The sequence below is a fragment of the Crassostrea angulata genome, chromosome 4 (genome assembly GCF_025612915.1).
Source record: "Crassostrea angulata isolate pt1a10 chromosome 4, ASM2561291v2, whole genome shotgun sequence".
NCBI lineage: Eukaryota > Metazoa > Mollusca > Bivalvia > Ostreida > Ostreidae > Magallana > Magallana angulata.
The window spans coordinates 32,528,934-32,545,632 of record NC_069114.1 but is presented as its reverse complement, the minus strand read 5'-3'; the positions used below and the strand labels follow the sequence as shown (position 1 = coordinate 32,545,632).

Genomic DNA, 16,699 nt, shown 5'->3' with positions numbered 1-16,699 from the left:
TTAAAAGGGGTAGACTTCCATGTAAATCAGTAGAGACAAGATTTAACATGTACAGTGTATTGTGTAGGACATATGTACCAGCAATATTGAAAAAGGGGTACATCTGTATCAACTAAAAAGGAATAAGCTAGCTTTAATTCTATTGTGGTACAAATTGCAAAATATCTAGGGAGACTGGCCAAAACTTTACTGATCAACCAAGTAATTAAAAATCTAGACCACATTATGAGACAGAAAACCCTTGGCTCTGTAAATGATGAAAGACCAAGGAGGGGGGGGGGGGGTTCGCTTAAGCTGCGATGATGTAGCCCTCTCTGATTTTTTTTATCTGATACCCCCCCCCCCCCCAAAAAAAAAAAGAAGAAACAAGTGGCCCAGGGGCCACATCACTCACCTGAGCAACAATAGCCATAACTCTGATCAAATCAGCATCACAGTATCAAAATCAAAATATCTTGACAACTAAATACATTAAATCTTGCTTAAATTTTTTTTTTAAAAATGTGAGTTTTATCCACATATTTTAAATGTAAATACCAATCCCTTTTTATTGTTATAGTATTTGTAAGAAGATTTTTCTCTATTCCTATATAAACCCCCCCCCCCCCCTTTGTGGCCCCTCTTTTCTCTAGGGAATCATATGGTTTTATCAAACCTGTGCTTAACACAAGTTTCTGCTCTTTTGGACTTAATACTGTTCCAGTAGATTTTAAAAGATTTTTCTCTGTATCTTTCTATTTGATTTCCCTCCCAAAGTGGCCCAATCATACCACAGGGATCATGGTTTCAACAAAATTGAATCTACATTATCTTAGGATGCTTCAACACAAGTTTAAGCTTTTCTGGCCAAATGGTTTTTGGGAAGAAGAATTTTAATGATTCTTTCTACATATTCTTATGTAAAAATTCACCCCCCATTGAGGCCTCACCCAACCCACAGGGACCATGATTTGAAAAACTTAAATCTACACTCACTGAGGATGCTTCTATACAAATTTGAGCTTTTCTGGTCTAATAGTCTTTGAGAAGAAGATTTTTGAAAAAACACCAACATATTTTTAATAATTCTAAATTATCTCCCCTTAAAATAGTGTGTGGCACTTCATTTGAACAAACTTGAATCCCCTCTTCTTCCTGTGATGCCTTGTGTCAAGTTTGTTTGAAATCGGCTCAGTGGTTCTGGGAAAGAAGATGAAAAGTTTATGACGTTGCCAACAACGACAGACAACAGACAAATCTTGATCAGAAAAACTCATGTGATCGAGCCTTTGGCTCAGGTAAGCTAAAAAAGAAAGAAAAGAAAAGGAGATGGGCTACATTTTGCAGCAATGGAGGGTTCACTTCTTTTCAACCGAATCTGAGCGATAATTTTGATTGGGGGGGGGGGTGTGAATCAGATTGTCAACTTATATTACAAACTGTCTACCTGGGATTAACTTGTTTGCCTTAAAATATTCAGTTAATTAGAATTGTGGAAAATTATTTCCAGCTTTTCATATATGTTTGCACTGCATATAGTGCACCATATTTTAAAAAAAATCAGTTTTTATCCAAAAAGATGTCGATTGATAAATACAATTTTTATAAAATTAATAAATTGATAGTTTATTCACATCAATTAAGTCAATGAAATAAATAATCAGAACCAATAATTTTAACAACAAAATGTTATAGTACTTTGCTAATTAAGAAAAGGGGAAAAAACTATTTTTTTTATAGGACAGATAACAAAATATCTACCGCATATAATATTCTCTTGGAAACTTGTGCCGAAAATCTTTGGGGGCGAAACCATAGGGTTTCATTTCAAATAACTAGTAATCAACTAAAAAAAATTATTTTGTGTTTCGTGAACTTTTGAATTTATACAACTTTATTCAAGGACGTATATATACGTCCCTGGTTTTATATAGTAATACAAATAAAAATGAAAACATTTCAACTCTGTCTAGAGTTACGCCCCTTCCTTGATTTCGGAAGCAACGAATAGAATGCTGGGAATGTTACCCCCATATCGCCATGTTGGTTTAGAGAAATGAACACCCAGATACGATTCGAGACTTTAAACACAGAAAACTTTAAAATTTCTCCAAGTAAATGAGTAAGAATAATTGAAGGTAACAAAGAAAGCTGAATAATTAAGATGAGCGGTCTAGAAGAGCGTAAAGCAAAGCGAAGGAGGCACAAGGGAAGTTCTGTTGTCAAGACTTCAAACCAGACATGTCAAAGTTTTCCTGGGTCACTAGGCTTTGATTTGTCAAACCCAGCGCCGACGGAGATATTATCGCCAAGCCTTGATTCCGAGGTAGTTATTTTACAATCTTGAACTTTGTGTATCTTCGGTCCCGAAAGCGTAAATTGTGTACATTTATTTATAGGTTAATTCTTATAAGAAAATGTCCATCGTTTGTATGTCTCGGTTTTTTTCTCTGCAATTGCACAGTATATGTGTTTATTTTCATAGTTGACCTAACTAAGTAAATTTTTTTGCAACGATATTTAGCTATAATTTCGATAATCTATGTTATATGTGGTACTCAATTATCTGCAATGCAGGCATGTTTGTGCTTGCCATATATGGCAATGCAAGACTGACCATTATATCTCAATTGATAGCCATGAAAATATCATTCTTAAATGTAAATTAATGACTTGAGCCCAATGAGTTAATTTCTCCTTCAATGATTGTATTTTGTTCACTGTGCCGTGGAAAGTTTTTTAGAATTGGCAGCAAGCCAGTTTCTATTACCAGAGTAAGTGTTGCTACATGTGACCTGTCTTTGAGGTAGCACTGCGAGTGCAAGCAAAGAGTGTATTCCAAAATTGAGTCTTTAGAAGTTGCAGTTTAATTTCTTATTGCACAGTTATTTTCAGTTGGTTATGCATTTTAAGACCTTGACCTATCCCCTCTTCTAGTGATGTATTTCATGTCCATGTGAATGAAGATAAAATATGATATTTATGAAAAAAAGTAGGAGGAGGTTTAGGATTTATAAAGTGTTGGAATGTCAAAGAAATTTAAATAAAGTCATATTTAGCTCTCAAAATGACATTTCAAGCCTTGATACACATATTGAGTTTCGAAATATTTGTTGCCTTATTTCAGGACAGTACTTTTAAAAGTTATTATTGGAATTTTAATGGATTTTATGATTTATCTCAATAAATGACCAGCTGATCATTAACCTACAAAGATATTGACCCACATTAACTTTGTAGATAACTATGTGCATGTCAAAATGACTACATGCATACAGGATGTAAAGATAACTGAATCCTGGTGATGCACTTACCATAACACAGATCATTTTGTGAATTAGAGCATATACTGGTAGATTTGTGATTCCAAGAACATTGTATATGTTTACACAGTATTCCGTATTTAAGGAGATTGATTTATGATATATTGGTCTATTTTTTATCATGCACTCTTGCTTGTCTTTATACAGGACAGCATGTATTGTTTTCATAACATGAATATTCAGTCTACATTTTTCTGTCATCTGATTTGCAATTATAAGAAAGTAAGCAATCATTGTAAATTTTCACAATATATACCTATAAATAAGATAAGTAAAACTCACTGTACCCATGGAATGCATTTCAAGATGCAGACAGTCAATTGAAATTTGTTAATTGCAGACCATGCAGAAATTAGAGAAGCTAATGGATGCTAAGGATGACTGTGATCTTCCTCAACTACTGCCACTCTCCAGGGGACCTAACCCATACCTAGATAAGGAAAGGTGCCTCCTTTGTGGCTGTGAGAGAAATGAAGCACCTGATTTACTTTCTGTGGGAGATTTAGGTAAATAAAGCCAATTTTAGAATTACGTTGAATTTGATCGTTTTTTAAAGGTGAATATTTTACTATTTTTTTTTACCCTGAGCGGTTACCAAAATAAAACTTATATTCTATTGTTATTTTTCTGTTTTAGGAAACTCACAAAAGAGCATGGAAAATGCTTTGTCTCAGGTACACTTACAGTAATAAATTTGTTATAATGAATTTTTATTTTTGATAGTTTTCAATTCAGTTTTTAATTCATTAAATCTCGGAAAAACTGTAAATAATACACGAGGTACAAGTTGTGTATGAAGTAACATGAAATAGCCAAACATACTCATTAAACATATATAAATTTGCCAACAGTTACCTTTGTGGGTTTGTCTGGAATGCAGGAAGGCCACCGAGCAAGGCATGGACAGAAAAGTAGATGTCACATCCTTTATGGTACTTACTGTTTTCATGCACACTGTGCATCAGATTTTAAAATCTGCAAAATGTGCTTTTTGCAATTTTACGTTGATACTAATTCTTTGTGTTAAATTAATAATTTATTCCTTTTTGCAGGATGCGGACTTGCAACCAGAGCCATCTCCTTTGCCATTCTTGGATCCTGGGTTAGATTCCGAGCCATCCACACCCAATGGCACAGTGTGTAACTGTGAGGCGTGCACAGAAAGACGGTACTAGTTCCTCATATTGTCTCACAATGACACAGTCTGTTATCTTTAACATCAAGGTTTATTGTCATCATGAGAACTTTGCACATACATCCACATATTTTTTTTTATATTGACTGTAAAAATCTTGATATTCTTTTACTTAGACAAATTGAGACAGAACATGACAGAGAAACTCAGGAACTTCAAAACTGTTGGACAGAGTTACGGAAACTTGTACGGATGTTGTATGGAAGGCGGGAAGGGGATTTGTATGAGGAAGATACCAATGTACCTGATGATGAGTCAGCCCAAGACTCAGTTCACAGGTAAATAATTTTATTCCCAAATTTGTTTACGTAAAATTCTTGTAGCGAAAGATAATAATAGAAACTAGACACGATCTCGTTGCGAGCAACGAGGAGGTCTTCCGTCTGATTTTAGAATTTGTTCTATCTTGATTTTGCTATTTAACAGCTAAACATGATTTAGAATAAAAAAAACAGGGTCTTCATTCTAGGGGGCCAGATACTATTTTGTTACAGGTGTAAGAGCTTTGTTCAACAAGTGTTTAGAATTCGTCACTGTTCTTGAGATATCTTAGAAGAAAAAGTTTTAGGGGCCGGTCCCTTATCTCCTTATTGGAGCCGCTAAACCAAATTTTGAAGATTGCATGTTGTTAAGTACATCATTTTTAGCATCTTTTCTTCTATACTGCATTTAAAAATATCTTTTCTGTTTGAGATATAGGTGGTCATAGTTTTGGACTCTTGACCCCTTAAAAAAACCCTCATTACATAACACATGACATTACATTGCTTGGATACATAATTGTAAGATAAACATATTTGCTTCTATAGCCTTTTACAAAATATCCCTTAGTAAAGAGCTATAGATGAAAGACTTTAGAGCCCTTTGGTCCCCTAATTTGAGGGACCAGCCCCTTTTTCTTAATATCAAATAAAAGGTCATTTAAATTTCAACACATTTTGTTTAACAAGTGTTAAGAGATTTGTTACCGTTCTTGAGATATATAGGAAAGAACGTTTTAGGGGCCGATCCCATAACTCCTTATAGAGGCCATTTAACGAAATTTTGAAAATTGCATATTATTTAGTACATCATTTTGAGCATCTTTACTTCTATACTTTATATCAAAATATTTTTCCTTTCTGAGATATGGGTGATCAAAATTCTGGACTTTTGGCCCCTAAAAACCCCTAATTACGTAACACACGATAAAATCATTACATTACTTGGATAAATAACTGTAAGATAAACATATTTGCTTCTATAACCGTTCACAAAATATCCCTCAGTAAAGGGCTACAGATGAACGACTTTAGAGCCCTTTGGTCCCTTAATTTGAGGGGCCAGCCCCTTTTTCTTGATATCAAATAAAAGGTCATTTAAATCTTAACACATTTTGTTCTACAAGTGTTTAGAAATTTGTTACCGTTCTTGAGATATATAGGAAAGAACGTTTTAGGGGCCGATCCCATAACTCCTTATAGGGGCCATTTAACGAAATTTTTAAAATTGCATATTATTTAGTGCATCATTTTGAGCATCTTTACTTCTAAACTTTATTTCAAAATATTTTTCCTTTCTGAGATATGGGTGATCAAAATTCTGGACTTTTGGCGCCTAAAAACCCCTAATGACGTAACACATGATAAAATCATTACATTTATTGGATACATAACTGTAAGATAAACATATTTGCTTCTATAACTGTTCACAAAATATCCCTCAGTAAAGGACTACAGATGAAAGACTTTAGAGCCCTTTGATTCCTTAATTTGAGGAGCCAGCCCCTTTTTTCTTGATATCAAATGAAAGGTCTTGTAAATATAGATCTTTTTTGCATTACAAGTGTTAACAAAATATTTTACAGAAAAGAGACAAACTAAGAAAACCATTAAAAATTACGACGTTTTTTTAGTCTCAATTTTCGGGACCAGGCGAGCTTAAACGCCTTTTGAGCATGACAAATATGAACGCCAAATAGCACATCTACAATCTCTTGTCTACAATCCCTGAAAGTTTGAACTCAATATCTTTTACCGTTTAGGAGGAGATCCCTGGACAAGCCGACCCTCTGAAAATCGTTAAAACGTCATTTTCTCAAGAACGGAAATGACGTCATCAAAATAAAAAAATGTATATTAAGTTCGGATTAATATCTATTAGATCTGAAAGTTTCACGAAAATCGGCTGAGCCATTTTCGAGAAATCGCCTGCACAAATTTTGTAAGAAAAAAAATAATAATAATAGGGAAAAAGAAACCGAACGAAAACAATAAGGTCTTCCGTTGGAAAACGGAAGACCTTAAATATGAAAAAAGGGAATTGTGTTGGAAAGAATAGAATGATTTGTGTATTACAGAAAAAACACCAAAAAATGAAATGTTGTTATTTTATTTAAGATTGTGTACAAGGGATCCCCATCAACTCTTCCTTCGATTGGAGTCCCAAGTCAGAGAATTTGTGATAGAAATGAAAGTAAAACTGCTGAAGCAACTCAATTCGGGTTATAAATCCCCACCTGAGGCCAAGTCTTTCATCCAACTTTTGCTAGATGAATACGAGCATCTTTGTGTGGTTTCAAGGAAAATGGGCAAAATTTTAGAAAAATTAGTAAGCATTCTTGTTGGTTACTTTCGAGAAGAACATGCTCACTTAACTCAGTGTAATTTGTGAAATGCAGTATCACTTTATGTATTTTATTAAGTGGGATCTGCATTGTCTCTTTCAGAAAACAGATCACCTGTCCAAATTTAATGTGACTTGGGAACTGCACAACAAGCACCTGTTTCAATCCATAGCTTACACAGAGCCTTCCATTCAGAGCAGTCTTCATCTTATTATTTCACAGCTAAGGTGAGAATTGGACATAAGTTGAGAAATGATGTATGAGTTTAGTATTTGCAATGAAAATTAAGAAAAAAAAGAAAACCTCATGCTGAATATTTGCATCATTATTACACCAAGGTTACAATTTGGAAAATAAAAGGCAGCATTGAGAAAATAAGTTGTAAAAGTCTTCTTCATGAGTATTTACAGTGTATGAATGAAGAATCAGTTTGTCTGGTTAAGATATCGCTGTGGTCACTTACTATCTGCGTTATCCCATACCACTCAGCTAAAATGTGTATTAGCTTATGCTGGGAGTTGGCCTGTGATGAACTGGTGTCCCATCAATGAAGAAATCAATAATTCTTATACATCATTGCTTCATGCAAAACTTTCCAATGTCTGGATTTGGGATTTCATTTATCACACTCTTACTTTATTCGGTATATTTGTTATTTAGATCACAAATTATGTAACACTAACTATTAAAGATATGAGATATTCTTTCATTACCAGACTTGGTGCTGCTTCCAAGGAATCGTATCATGAGGATACATATCCCAACCTTTTACATCGTTATCTGAAGTTTGACGATGAAATGTCTGTGATTTCTGTGGTGTGGAGGGACAGCCATCAGCTGATTGAGCAGTATAATGAAGAACAGGTCAGTTCATACTGAAAAACAGAGAGAGAGAGAGAGAGAGAGAGAGAGATGGGGAGAGTAGAGAAACAACTGAGTATACCCTCTTTTTATTTTTTTTCTTTATTGATATTGTTTAAGTTTGGATTTCTGACCAAGTGCCTCTTATACATGTATATAATCATTTTCTTGATATTTTGAACCAAGTTGGTTCACAGCCGTTGTCTCAGTTGCTTAAATCTACTTAAAGCAGTAATTTGTTGACTACATGAAATGAAATGCATATACAAGTATTTTTATGTTGGTGTTTGATGTACATATATCAACCAAAGTGGAAATTGGTGTACATTTTTTTGATAACTTTCCATATTTGTAGGCAACACTAAAGTTAAAACAGAAAATGCTCAAAGAAGACTGGGAGTTTTTCAAGGCACAAAGAAAGATCTTGGAGGAACAGGTGGCTAAAAGCACTGCCTCACCGGTGACTCATAGGTAAGGTTAAAGTGTATTATTTGCTTTTTATGAAATAACCAAAACAAAACACTTAACACAATGAAACAGAACCAAGCGAAAAATGACATAAGGAAAAGCTTTAATTACACTTGAAACTTTTCCTCTTCTGACAGTATTTTATGCATAATTTTTTACTTGAAAATTTTGTATTGCTGTAAAAATTGGCATCAGATTATTTTGTTTGATTTTCTGGTATTTATATGCACATATGCTTCCTTGAAAGATAACTGATTTTTATTTGAGTTCATTCAGTTCTCAACAAGAGCATTCTGAACGAAGATGGAAGAGTAGGACAATTCTTTAAATAGATGCTGAATTTTGTAGTTAGAAGATTTTGAGCTGATTATTTTTATTCTTTTTACCTGTAGCTTTGAAGCTCAATTTACTGAGACAATGAGGATGATGCTACAAGGTGCCAAGCCCAATGCTGAAGAATGCCACTGTCCACGTTGTAACAGGAAAAGGTATGTCTCCTTTATTGGTCTCAGTTCTTATAGAAATTAGACCAAAAATTCCTTTCAAAATCTTAAGAATTTTGTTGCACATTTATTTTTTTGGATGTGTTTTAAGTAGATACTGATTGTTTACACTATAATTTTAGGTGTCCTTGTGATGAATGCACAATAACGCACATGATCACATGTGGGATCATAAATCCAGAGGCATTGGAGGCCAGTAATCCAGGGGGACACCCCACCTTCCTCCACGACCCCAATCGTTATCGAATAGATGTAAGCCCTCCGTCCATGTCCAGTACAACATCCAGCAGTGGCTCATCTAGTCCCCTCATCCACGAGAGACTCACTCTGCCTTTTGATGAATCGGCAATTATGTAAGTGTTGATTTTCTTTGTTGTAATGAGGCATACTGCATTAGAGGGTTTATATTGTCTTTCTGTTGCTCATTCCTTTTGAGCTATCAATAAAAGATGTTTGAATTACACTCCCTTGTTCTTTAAGTTTAACACAAAATGATTCCATATTTTGAGATATATGATCTAAAAATTATTAATATATGGATTTGGCAGTTGTCTTTTAAAAATTTGACAAGGACACTTGTATAAAATTTTGTACACACTGGAGAACAAATGTTCTTAAACAATTTTTATTTTCTTGGTTGATAGTCGGGAGATTGTGGTGGACAATGAGAATAACAAGTCTAACGATGGTGAAAATGGACATAATGGAGGGTTTAGTGATGGGAATACGAATATATACGATGATGAGGAAGATGAAGAAGAGGATGATGAAGAGGAGGAGGAGGAGGAAGATGATGATGAAGACAAGATAGCAGAACAGATGGCAGATATGGACATTTGTGATGATGAAGAGGAGGAAGATGATGATGATGAACTTGATAACTATGACATTGAATATGATGAAGAGGATGATGTCCAAGGATCACGGGAAAATTCCCAGGAAAAATCTTTGAAGGGCATTCAGGAGAGAATCTCTCCCTCAATGCGTCTGGAAGATGATGATGAAGAAGAGGAGGAAGAAGATGAAGATGACGATGATGAAGCACTTGATGATCTCATTAGCTCAGAGAAATGTGATTGTTTTCACTGTAAAAGGCAGGCCCAGAATGAACAAAAGGTAAAAAAAATCTTGATTTTGTTTTCATTTGTAATTATCCAGATGCTAATCTTAGATTTATGCAAACCTGTATTGTTTTGAATTTTTATGTTTTGATTTCATTTCTTTACTATTTTCTTCTTCCATTATTTCAGACAAAACAAGAGGAGAATTCTTGTAAGTGTTATGCGTGTCTTCGGGAGCAAGGAAACACTGTATCAACTTCATTACCTCAGTCCATTGCTGCAGAAAGTTCTCGCCCCGCTGAGCTCCATTTGTATCCCCACATCCATGGGTCTCCCAGCCTCCATGGACTGCCCAATCATTCTCCTCTTCTGCCTACTCAGTTGTATGACCTCCATATGCCACTTCGTCAGCCAAAGTCTTTACTGCAGACATCAGGGAAAGTTCTGCCCAAGCTTGACTTTGATTCCCCAGAGGGAATCCACGAGCATATGTATCATGCTTATGGAGAGTGGGATAACACATACGATGCTCGCATTCCTTTTCCCAAGTACAGCGGTATCAGCACAGACCTCCTTCCTCCTCCTCCTCTTACAACTAATTTTTCAACTGCAAACTTTCTGAATGAACCGTTTTCAGTGGCAACTCAAATGGGAATGGAGACAGTGTCCACCACTACCATACCAACTAGTGCTTTCAAATCTTCAGTAAGTCACCATGTGTCACTCTCTACACCCCAGGCAGTGGCAAATATCTCAAACGTCAGCCATGACCATAGCACTCTAATGGTTAGTCACAATGACTTACCTGCAAGTAGTATGACCCCACCTTGCACAAGGCCAGTCACATTGGGAGGCAACATCTCACAGAAACAGGCAGGGGTTCCCACAAATGGTGTGCCTTCAGTAGCAGACCACAAACAGCATTCTCAACACTGTAAAAGGCATAACTCAACCCTACTGGGAAAGAACAATGCCAACTGCCAGTCGCACAATAATAACAATCCGAACACAGTGAAGGTTACTCAGGAGTTGTTCTCAGCAGCTAGGAATATCCGAGAGAATGCCAAAGAGGGCATGCAGATGATTCGCCAGTTTGCCAACAGTCTGAATGCCAACAGTAATACCCATTCTTGTAACCACGGTAACAGGAATGCTTCCAACCATGTGCATCAGCCGACGCCGGACCACAACCACTGTCCGAATGGCGTGTCCATGCCAACAACTGTCAACAATGTCAGTGTTGGGACATCGACGGTGTGTATGGAACCAAACTGTAACAATCACTGTGGCGATGACAACTGTGATAGTGTAGACGACAGCTGCTCAGAGCAGAGTTCCTCTACATCCACATCCAACCAAAAGGAGGGCAAATACTGTGATTGCTGTTATTGTGAATTCTTTGGTCATGGAAATGTAAGTATACCAAACTTAAATTTTCAAAACATGAAAATCTATGGTAAGGATGTTGAATCATTCTTCTATGTTAGAAAATTAAAACTTTCTGGTTCTATTTTGCTACAACAATTTGTAAAATCTGCTATTTTTTATGACAGCCTCCTGTAGCACCAACAAGTAAGAATTATGAGGAGATGAGGAATAGACTTCGGTTAAGATTAAAGAGAAAGGTGAGTTTATTAGAAGCAAAACAAAATTTTAATTGAAAATGGAAAAGTATTCATCAAACTTTGACTGCCTTTGTATTTTAATTTTTGTTTGATACTGTGAAATCATTAGAATTCGGGGTGGCTCAATTTTCGTGGTATTCGTGAGTAGCCCTCCCCAACGAATTTAAATCCTAAACGAAAACAATTTTAGAAAGAGTTATCTTTGTTGCTGAAACAGTAACCGAAGCATCCACGAAATTACATCCCCACGAATGAGCAAAAAAGTCACAATCCACGAAAATTGGCCCCCTCGAATTTAAATGATTCCACAGTAATATGTGGTATTGGTGGTGACTGACAGATGAACTTTTCTTTGTAGCAACAAAGTGAAAAAAAGCAAGACCCTCACTATCAGAATTGTATAATGGCAAATTCCAACCACAACAATAATTCACCTGCTCGCCCAGTCAAGGTTGTTCAAGTGCAAGAATGTCCAAAGGAAGACCCAGTGGCTGGAAAGGGGCTAGATGAACTGCTCAATTTCATCAATGGTACTGAAAATAAGGATCAAGCCCCAGAAAAATCTTCCAAGGCTCTGAAAAGGGCAAGACAAAAGCAACGTAAAGCTGAGGAAAAAGCTAGGATGGAAGCCGAAAGAATCAAAAAGGAGCAAGAGGAAGCAGAGAAAGAGAGACAAAGACTTGCTATGATTGAGTTAGAGGAGAGAGAGAAGGCAACCCAGAAGAAAAAGAAGAAGAAGAAAAAGAAGGGATCAGATGGTACCAGCAGTGTAGACTCTGATCTGAAACTTGTTAGGGAACCACCAGCTGGTAAAGAAGATGACATCGACTTAGCTCAAAGAGAAAAGAGTAAATCCAGTGCCAAGAAATCAGCTTCCAATACTTCCCAACCAGTAGGCAAGGTTAAAGACACTTCAAATAATGCCATCTCTCCTAGGAATACTGAGAAAACTGCCTCTGTCCCTGTATCAAATACTCCAAAATCTACCAAGGAGAAGAATGACAAGTCTAGTCTGCCTGATAATGTCAGAAAACAAGCCGACAATAAAAGGATTCCAGTTATGAATGGCAATGATAAAAATGCTAACCATAAATCTAAGACTGTGATAGAGGAAGTATTGGAGCAGAATGCGAAAAAAATGAAGAAGTCTGTTGTCAATCATGGTAACATTTCACAACTTGTCTCTGTTGCCACTCAGCCAGCGAAGTCAGCAGTAAGAACAACAATAGCCCAGCCAGTCCAGCAACATGTAAAAGCACAAAAACAACAAAATCAACACTGTCATGAGGAATTGCCCAAATCAGTATCTGTCAGTAAGCAGACAACCCAGTCTCAAAAGCAGAGTGTCCCTCAGTCGCCACAACCAAACAGACAGCCAGTGCCCTCAGCTCGTCATCATCAGATCTCAGAAGGGGTCAAAATGATGCAGCATCCACCAGACTTGCATCCACCTTTCTCAAAAATTTCAAAACTCTCCAAACTGACACCGGAGGAGATCAGCAAACAGCAGACGCTAGCGGCTCAACTCATTGCCAAGCAGCAGCAACAACAGCCCTTACCCCAGAAGCATGTTCCAAGACAAAATGGGGTGCCAGCAGGCTCTTCCCACCATGTTCCAGCCAGTACACAACAGAACCACATTATAAGGCCGTGTGTGGTACAGAATGGGAAGACCGGCTTTCCCCATGGAATGAATGGTTTGATGTTCAGACAGCCCCCGCCTCCACCAGTCTTCTCCTCCCAGCCCCCAACGTCACTCCTACCCAAATCACAGCCGGACAGCAAGAAGAACAATGCCGTCAAGCTGGAGGACTCCCCACCAGACCAGGTAAATAGATGTGTGGTTTGTCACTCTTATAAAAAGTACAGTATTAATTGACTTAAAACTTTTGATATTTATACATGTATTTATAAAAACTATAGTGAAAGTAGCATTCTTGGTACAACACTGTTAAGTTAACACATTACATCAAGAATTTTACTTTTTATGACACAACATCACAAGATGTTGATTTAAATGTTTTGTGAAATTGTATTGATCAATTTGATTGAATATCATCAACATCTTTGCTCTGTGGTTAAAATATGAGGCTTGTGAGATGCAGAATCCAATTTCAAATCTGCCTGACGCTGGATACAATGATTACAATGTAGAAAATCATATCCCCCCCCCCCAAAAAAAGGATATTTTTCACCTGTTTGATATAATTTCTTATGCATCATCCTATCTTTGCAGCCTGCTATTTTTCATAATCAAGTTATTTTCTACTGATTTGAAAAACTATATAAAAATGTAATGAGCAACTAACTTAAATCAAGATGAATAGAATTATGTGTTGTAAGGCCATGGGTATAGTCTGTTGGAGTTTAAATACTGCTCTTTGTCCATCAGTCTTTTATTCAGTTGATTCATTATGTTTAATCAGTATTGTGGAGACATCTTGAATCTATTATCATGGACTATATCTGCCTGTCTTAGTTATGAGATCCTTTTGACTTTCCTTCAGGGTAAAAGTGGAAAAAACAAGAAAAAGAACAAGAAGAACAGGAATAGTGAAGACTTGAGTGTCATTGGTAAGGAAGTTATATGTATTGAACCCTCATAACTAATGGATATCCTAAGGGACATACCGGTACATGTATGTTTATCCCATTAACATTAAAAATTAAAATCAAACAAGACTGGTTGAAAGGAACCTGAATATAACTTAGCCATACTTCTTTTTGTCATACCGTTAAACATGTACACCATGATTTACATTTTGTTGAGAAGTTTCCCCTTTTTACACTACATTGAAAATAATTTGTAATTTAGATGCATATTTAATGTTTTTACATAGAAATTCAAGATAAATTTTAACATTTATAGCTATACCTATTCAAAATTGACTGTTTATAAATAATGTAATGTTTACCAAGCACAGTGTACTATGTTATGTCAAATTTACACATTTCAGATGAAATATTTATGCCCAAGGCTGATGGGGAGATAGATAATGGAGAGATGGATGAAGTAGAAAAAGAGCTGGAGGAATTCAAAAGGTAAATAAAAGACTTGTTTATTTATACATGTACATACACACAGGGTATCAAATGACAAGACCAACCAATTTTATTTATTTTAAAAGTATATGTATATACACATGCTCATTATATACCAGAATCAAGAATAGTTTCCAACCAAATCAACACTGCTTGGGGATAATTGTGTTATCCTGTTAGTTGATAGGATATATTTTTACTGTAGATTCCTAATTAAACGCAAGAAATTAATATCTGGGTAAAATTGCCAGAAGCACATCTTGCTGGTTTTAAAATGTCACTTTTATTTATCAGATCAATGTAAACTTAATGAACATTGATAAAATATCAGAATTCGCAAATTTATATACTCGCGACTTTATGCACAACTGTTTGGATCATGGAATTAATTACTCGTGGAAAATTAGGAATCTACAGTATCCATAGTTTGGACTGAGCCTTTTTACTATACATGAATAAAAAATTCTTATTCTTGAGCTATGTTTATACAAAGATTTTATAAAATGACTTGCACTTATTATCTAAACACTTATAGATTCTCTGTCCTGTATACTTGATGAGTGTCTCAATACAATTCTTTTCTCCCTTGTTTCAGATTCTGTTTGAACAACACACCAGTGAAGAGAGAAAAGTTGCAGGTGAACATGAATCTGAAGGATATCTTTGCAAAGAAGAAGTCTGGATTGGGATGCAGCTAAACACCAGAATATGCATCATGTCTGGCCGATTAAATGTGTAGATCATTTGTTGTAAATGAAATATGGATCAAATTTCTTAACAGGTTTATATTGAAATTGTACTAAGTACGGTAATTGACTGTTAGAACTTTTAAAACTGATAAGAACATTATTGGTTAAAATGGAGCTACTTGCAATGGTATTGCTTGACACTATAAAGTTTTTTTAGAATAAATTCAAGTAATACTGTTGGCAAGGGTTAAATTTGATCAGACATTGTTTTAATGACACAAGATTTAAAAACAATTCTCTACATGTACAAATAGAATGAACAGAATGAACTGCATTGGAATGTCAGATTATCCAGAAGAGGCAAACTATGCCCCTCTATCAAATTTTATATCTTAAGGTGATCTTCACATTTTATTTGCACTTGTTAAATGCAATGTCATATTTCTTCTGAAATATACTTCCATGTCAGCCTGTATGGCTTTTAGTGATTGTTGAATGTTTTCCTTTCTGTTGAAGGCATTGTTTTTATTTATTTCTCCGTTTTATTGGCTACTGTTAATACCAGACTATGCAAAGTACCTGCTGCTCTGTAAATGTCAATCACTTTTTTCTGTCAACTGTTTTTTAACAATGCATTGTTAATGTGAAATTGTAAATTGAATCAATTTATGAATATGTATACTTTGCATTGTGCATCAGTATTTGATTTGATGGAATTAATTTACGAGGCATTTAGAGGCAGATCTTTGGTGTCAGACGTTGATCTATACTGCTGTATGTATATTAATGGTGTGCGAGTGTGATAGATTTGTTTTTGTGCATGAAAGACGTTGTTTGAGTTGACATGTAGATACAAGAGTTAATAATATATACTCCCTGCTATACTGTACTGGAATCCAGGAAGACTGGCTCAGTCTAACAGAAAATTCACTAAGGGCTGAGGACATTTTGGGCTTTGTTGCATGTTGGCCTAATCTTTTGAAGTTAAGTTGCCATGTACATCCAATAAATGAAATGGACACTTTAAATCTTGACTTTTTTGATATTGACCCTTGTAAAATAGGCAGCTATCTGCCAGAAGTGATAGAATTTGAATGTCTATTTAAGACACGGTGGTAAGCATTTTAAATATTGCAAAATACTCAGATATTCTTGGTGTGTTTCAAACAGTCTTCATATACAGAAATGAATATCGTTAATTCTGTCTAGTGATATTGCATTAATTTAAAGGACATGACTGCATATTTACAAACAATAAACCAAGGGTTCCAAAATGATTTATTTCTATAAATGAAGAAAGAAGCTTTGATTAATTTATTGGTAATTAATACATACCTATTGCGAATTA

The 16,699-nt window shown here is 35.6% G+C and overlaps 1 protein-coding gene across 1 annotated transcript; it reads left to right on the top strand.

Annotated features, from left to right (window-relative positions):
• The first annotated feature begins 1,999 nt into the window (after positions 1-1,999).
• LOC128180970 (protein FAM193A-like) lies at positions 2,000-16,379 on the top strand. Its single transcript, XM_052849186.1, has 19 exons — positions 2,000-2,305; positions 3,643-3,808; positions 3,939-3,976; positions 4,154-4,234; positions 4,355-4,470; positions 4,614-4,775; positions 6,876-7,086; positions 7,205-7,329; positions 7,819-7,966; positions 8,319-8,434; positions 8,824-8,919; positions 9,057-9,287; positions 9,579-10,050; positions 10,185-11,408; positions 11,549-11,620; positions 11,979-13,448; positions 14,128-14,194; positions 14,578-14,662; positions 15,258-16,379. The coding sequence occupies exons 1-19, from the start codon at positions 2,144-2,146 to the stop codon at positions 15,358-15,360; spliced, it is 5,145 nt and encodes a 1,714-aa protein (XP_052705146.1). The 5' UTR covers positions 2,000-2,143; the 3' UTR covers positions 15,361-16,379.
• Positions 16,380-16,699: the final 320 nt, after the last annotated feature.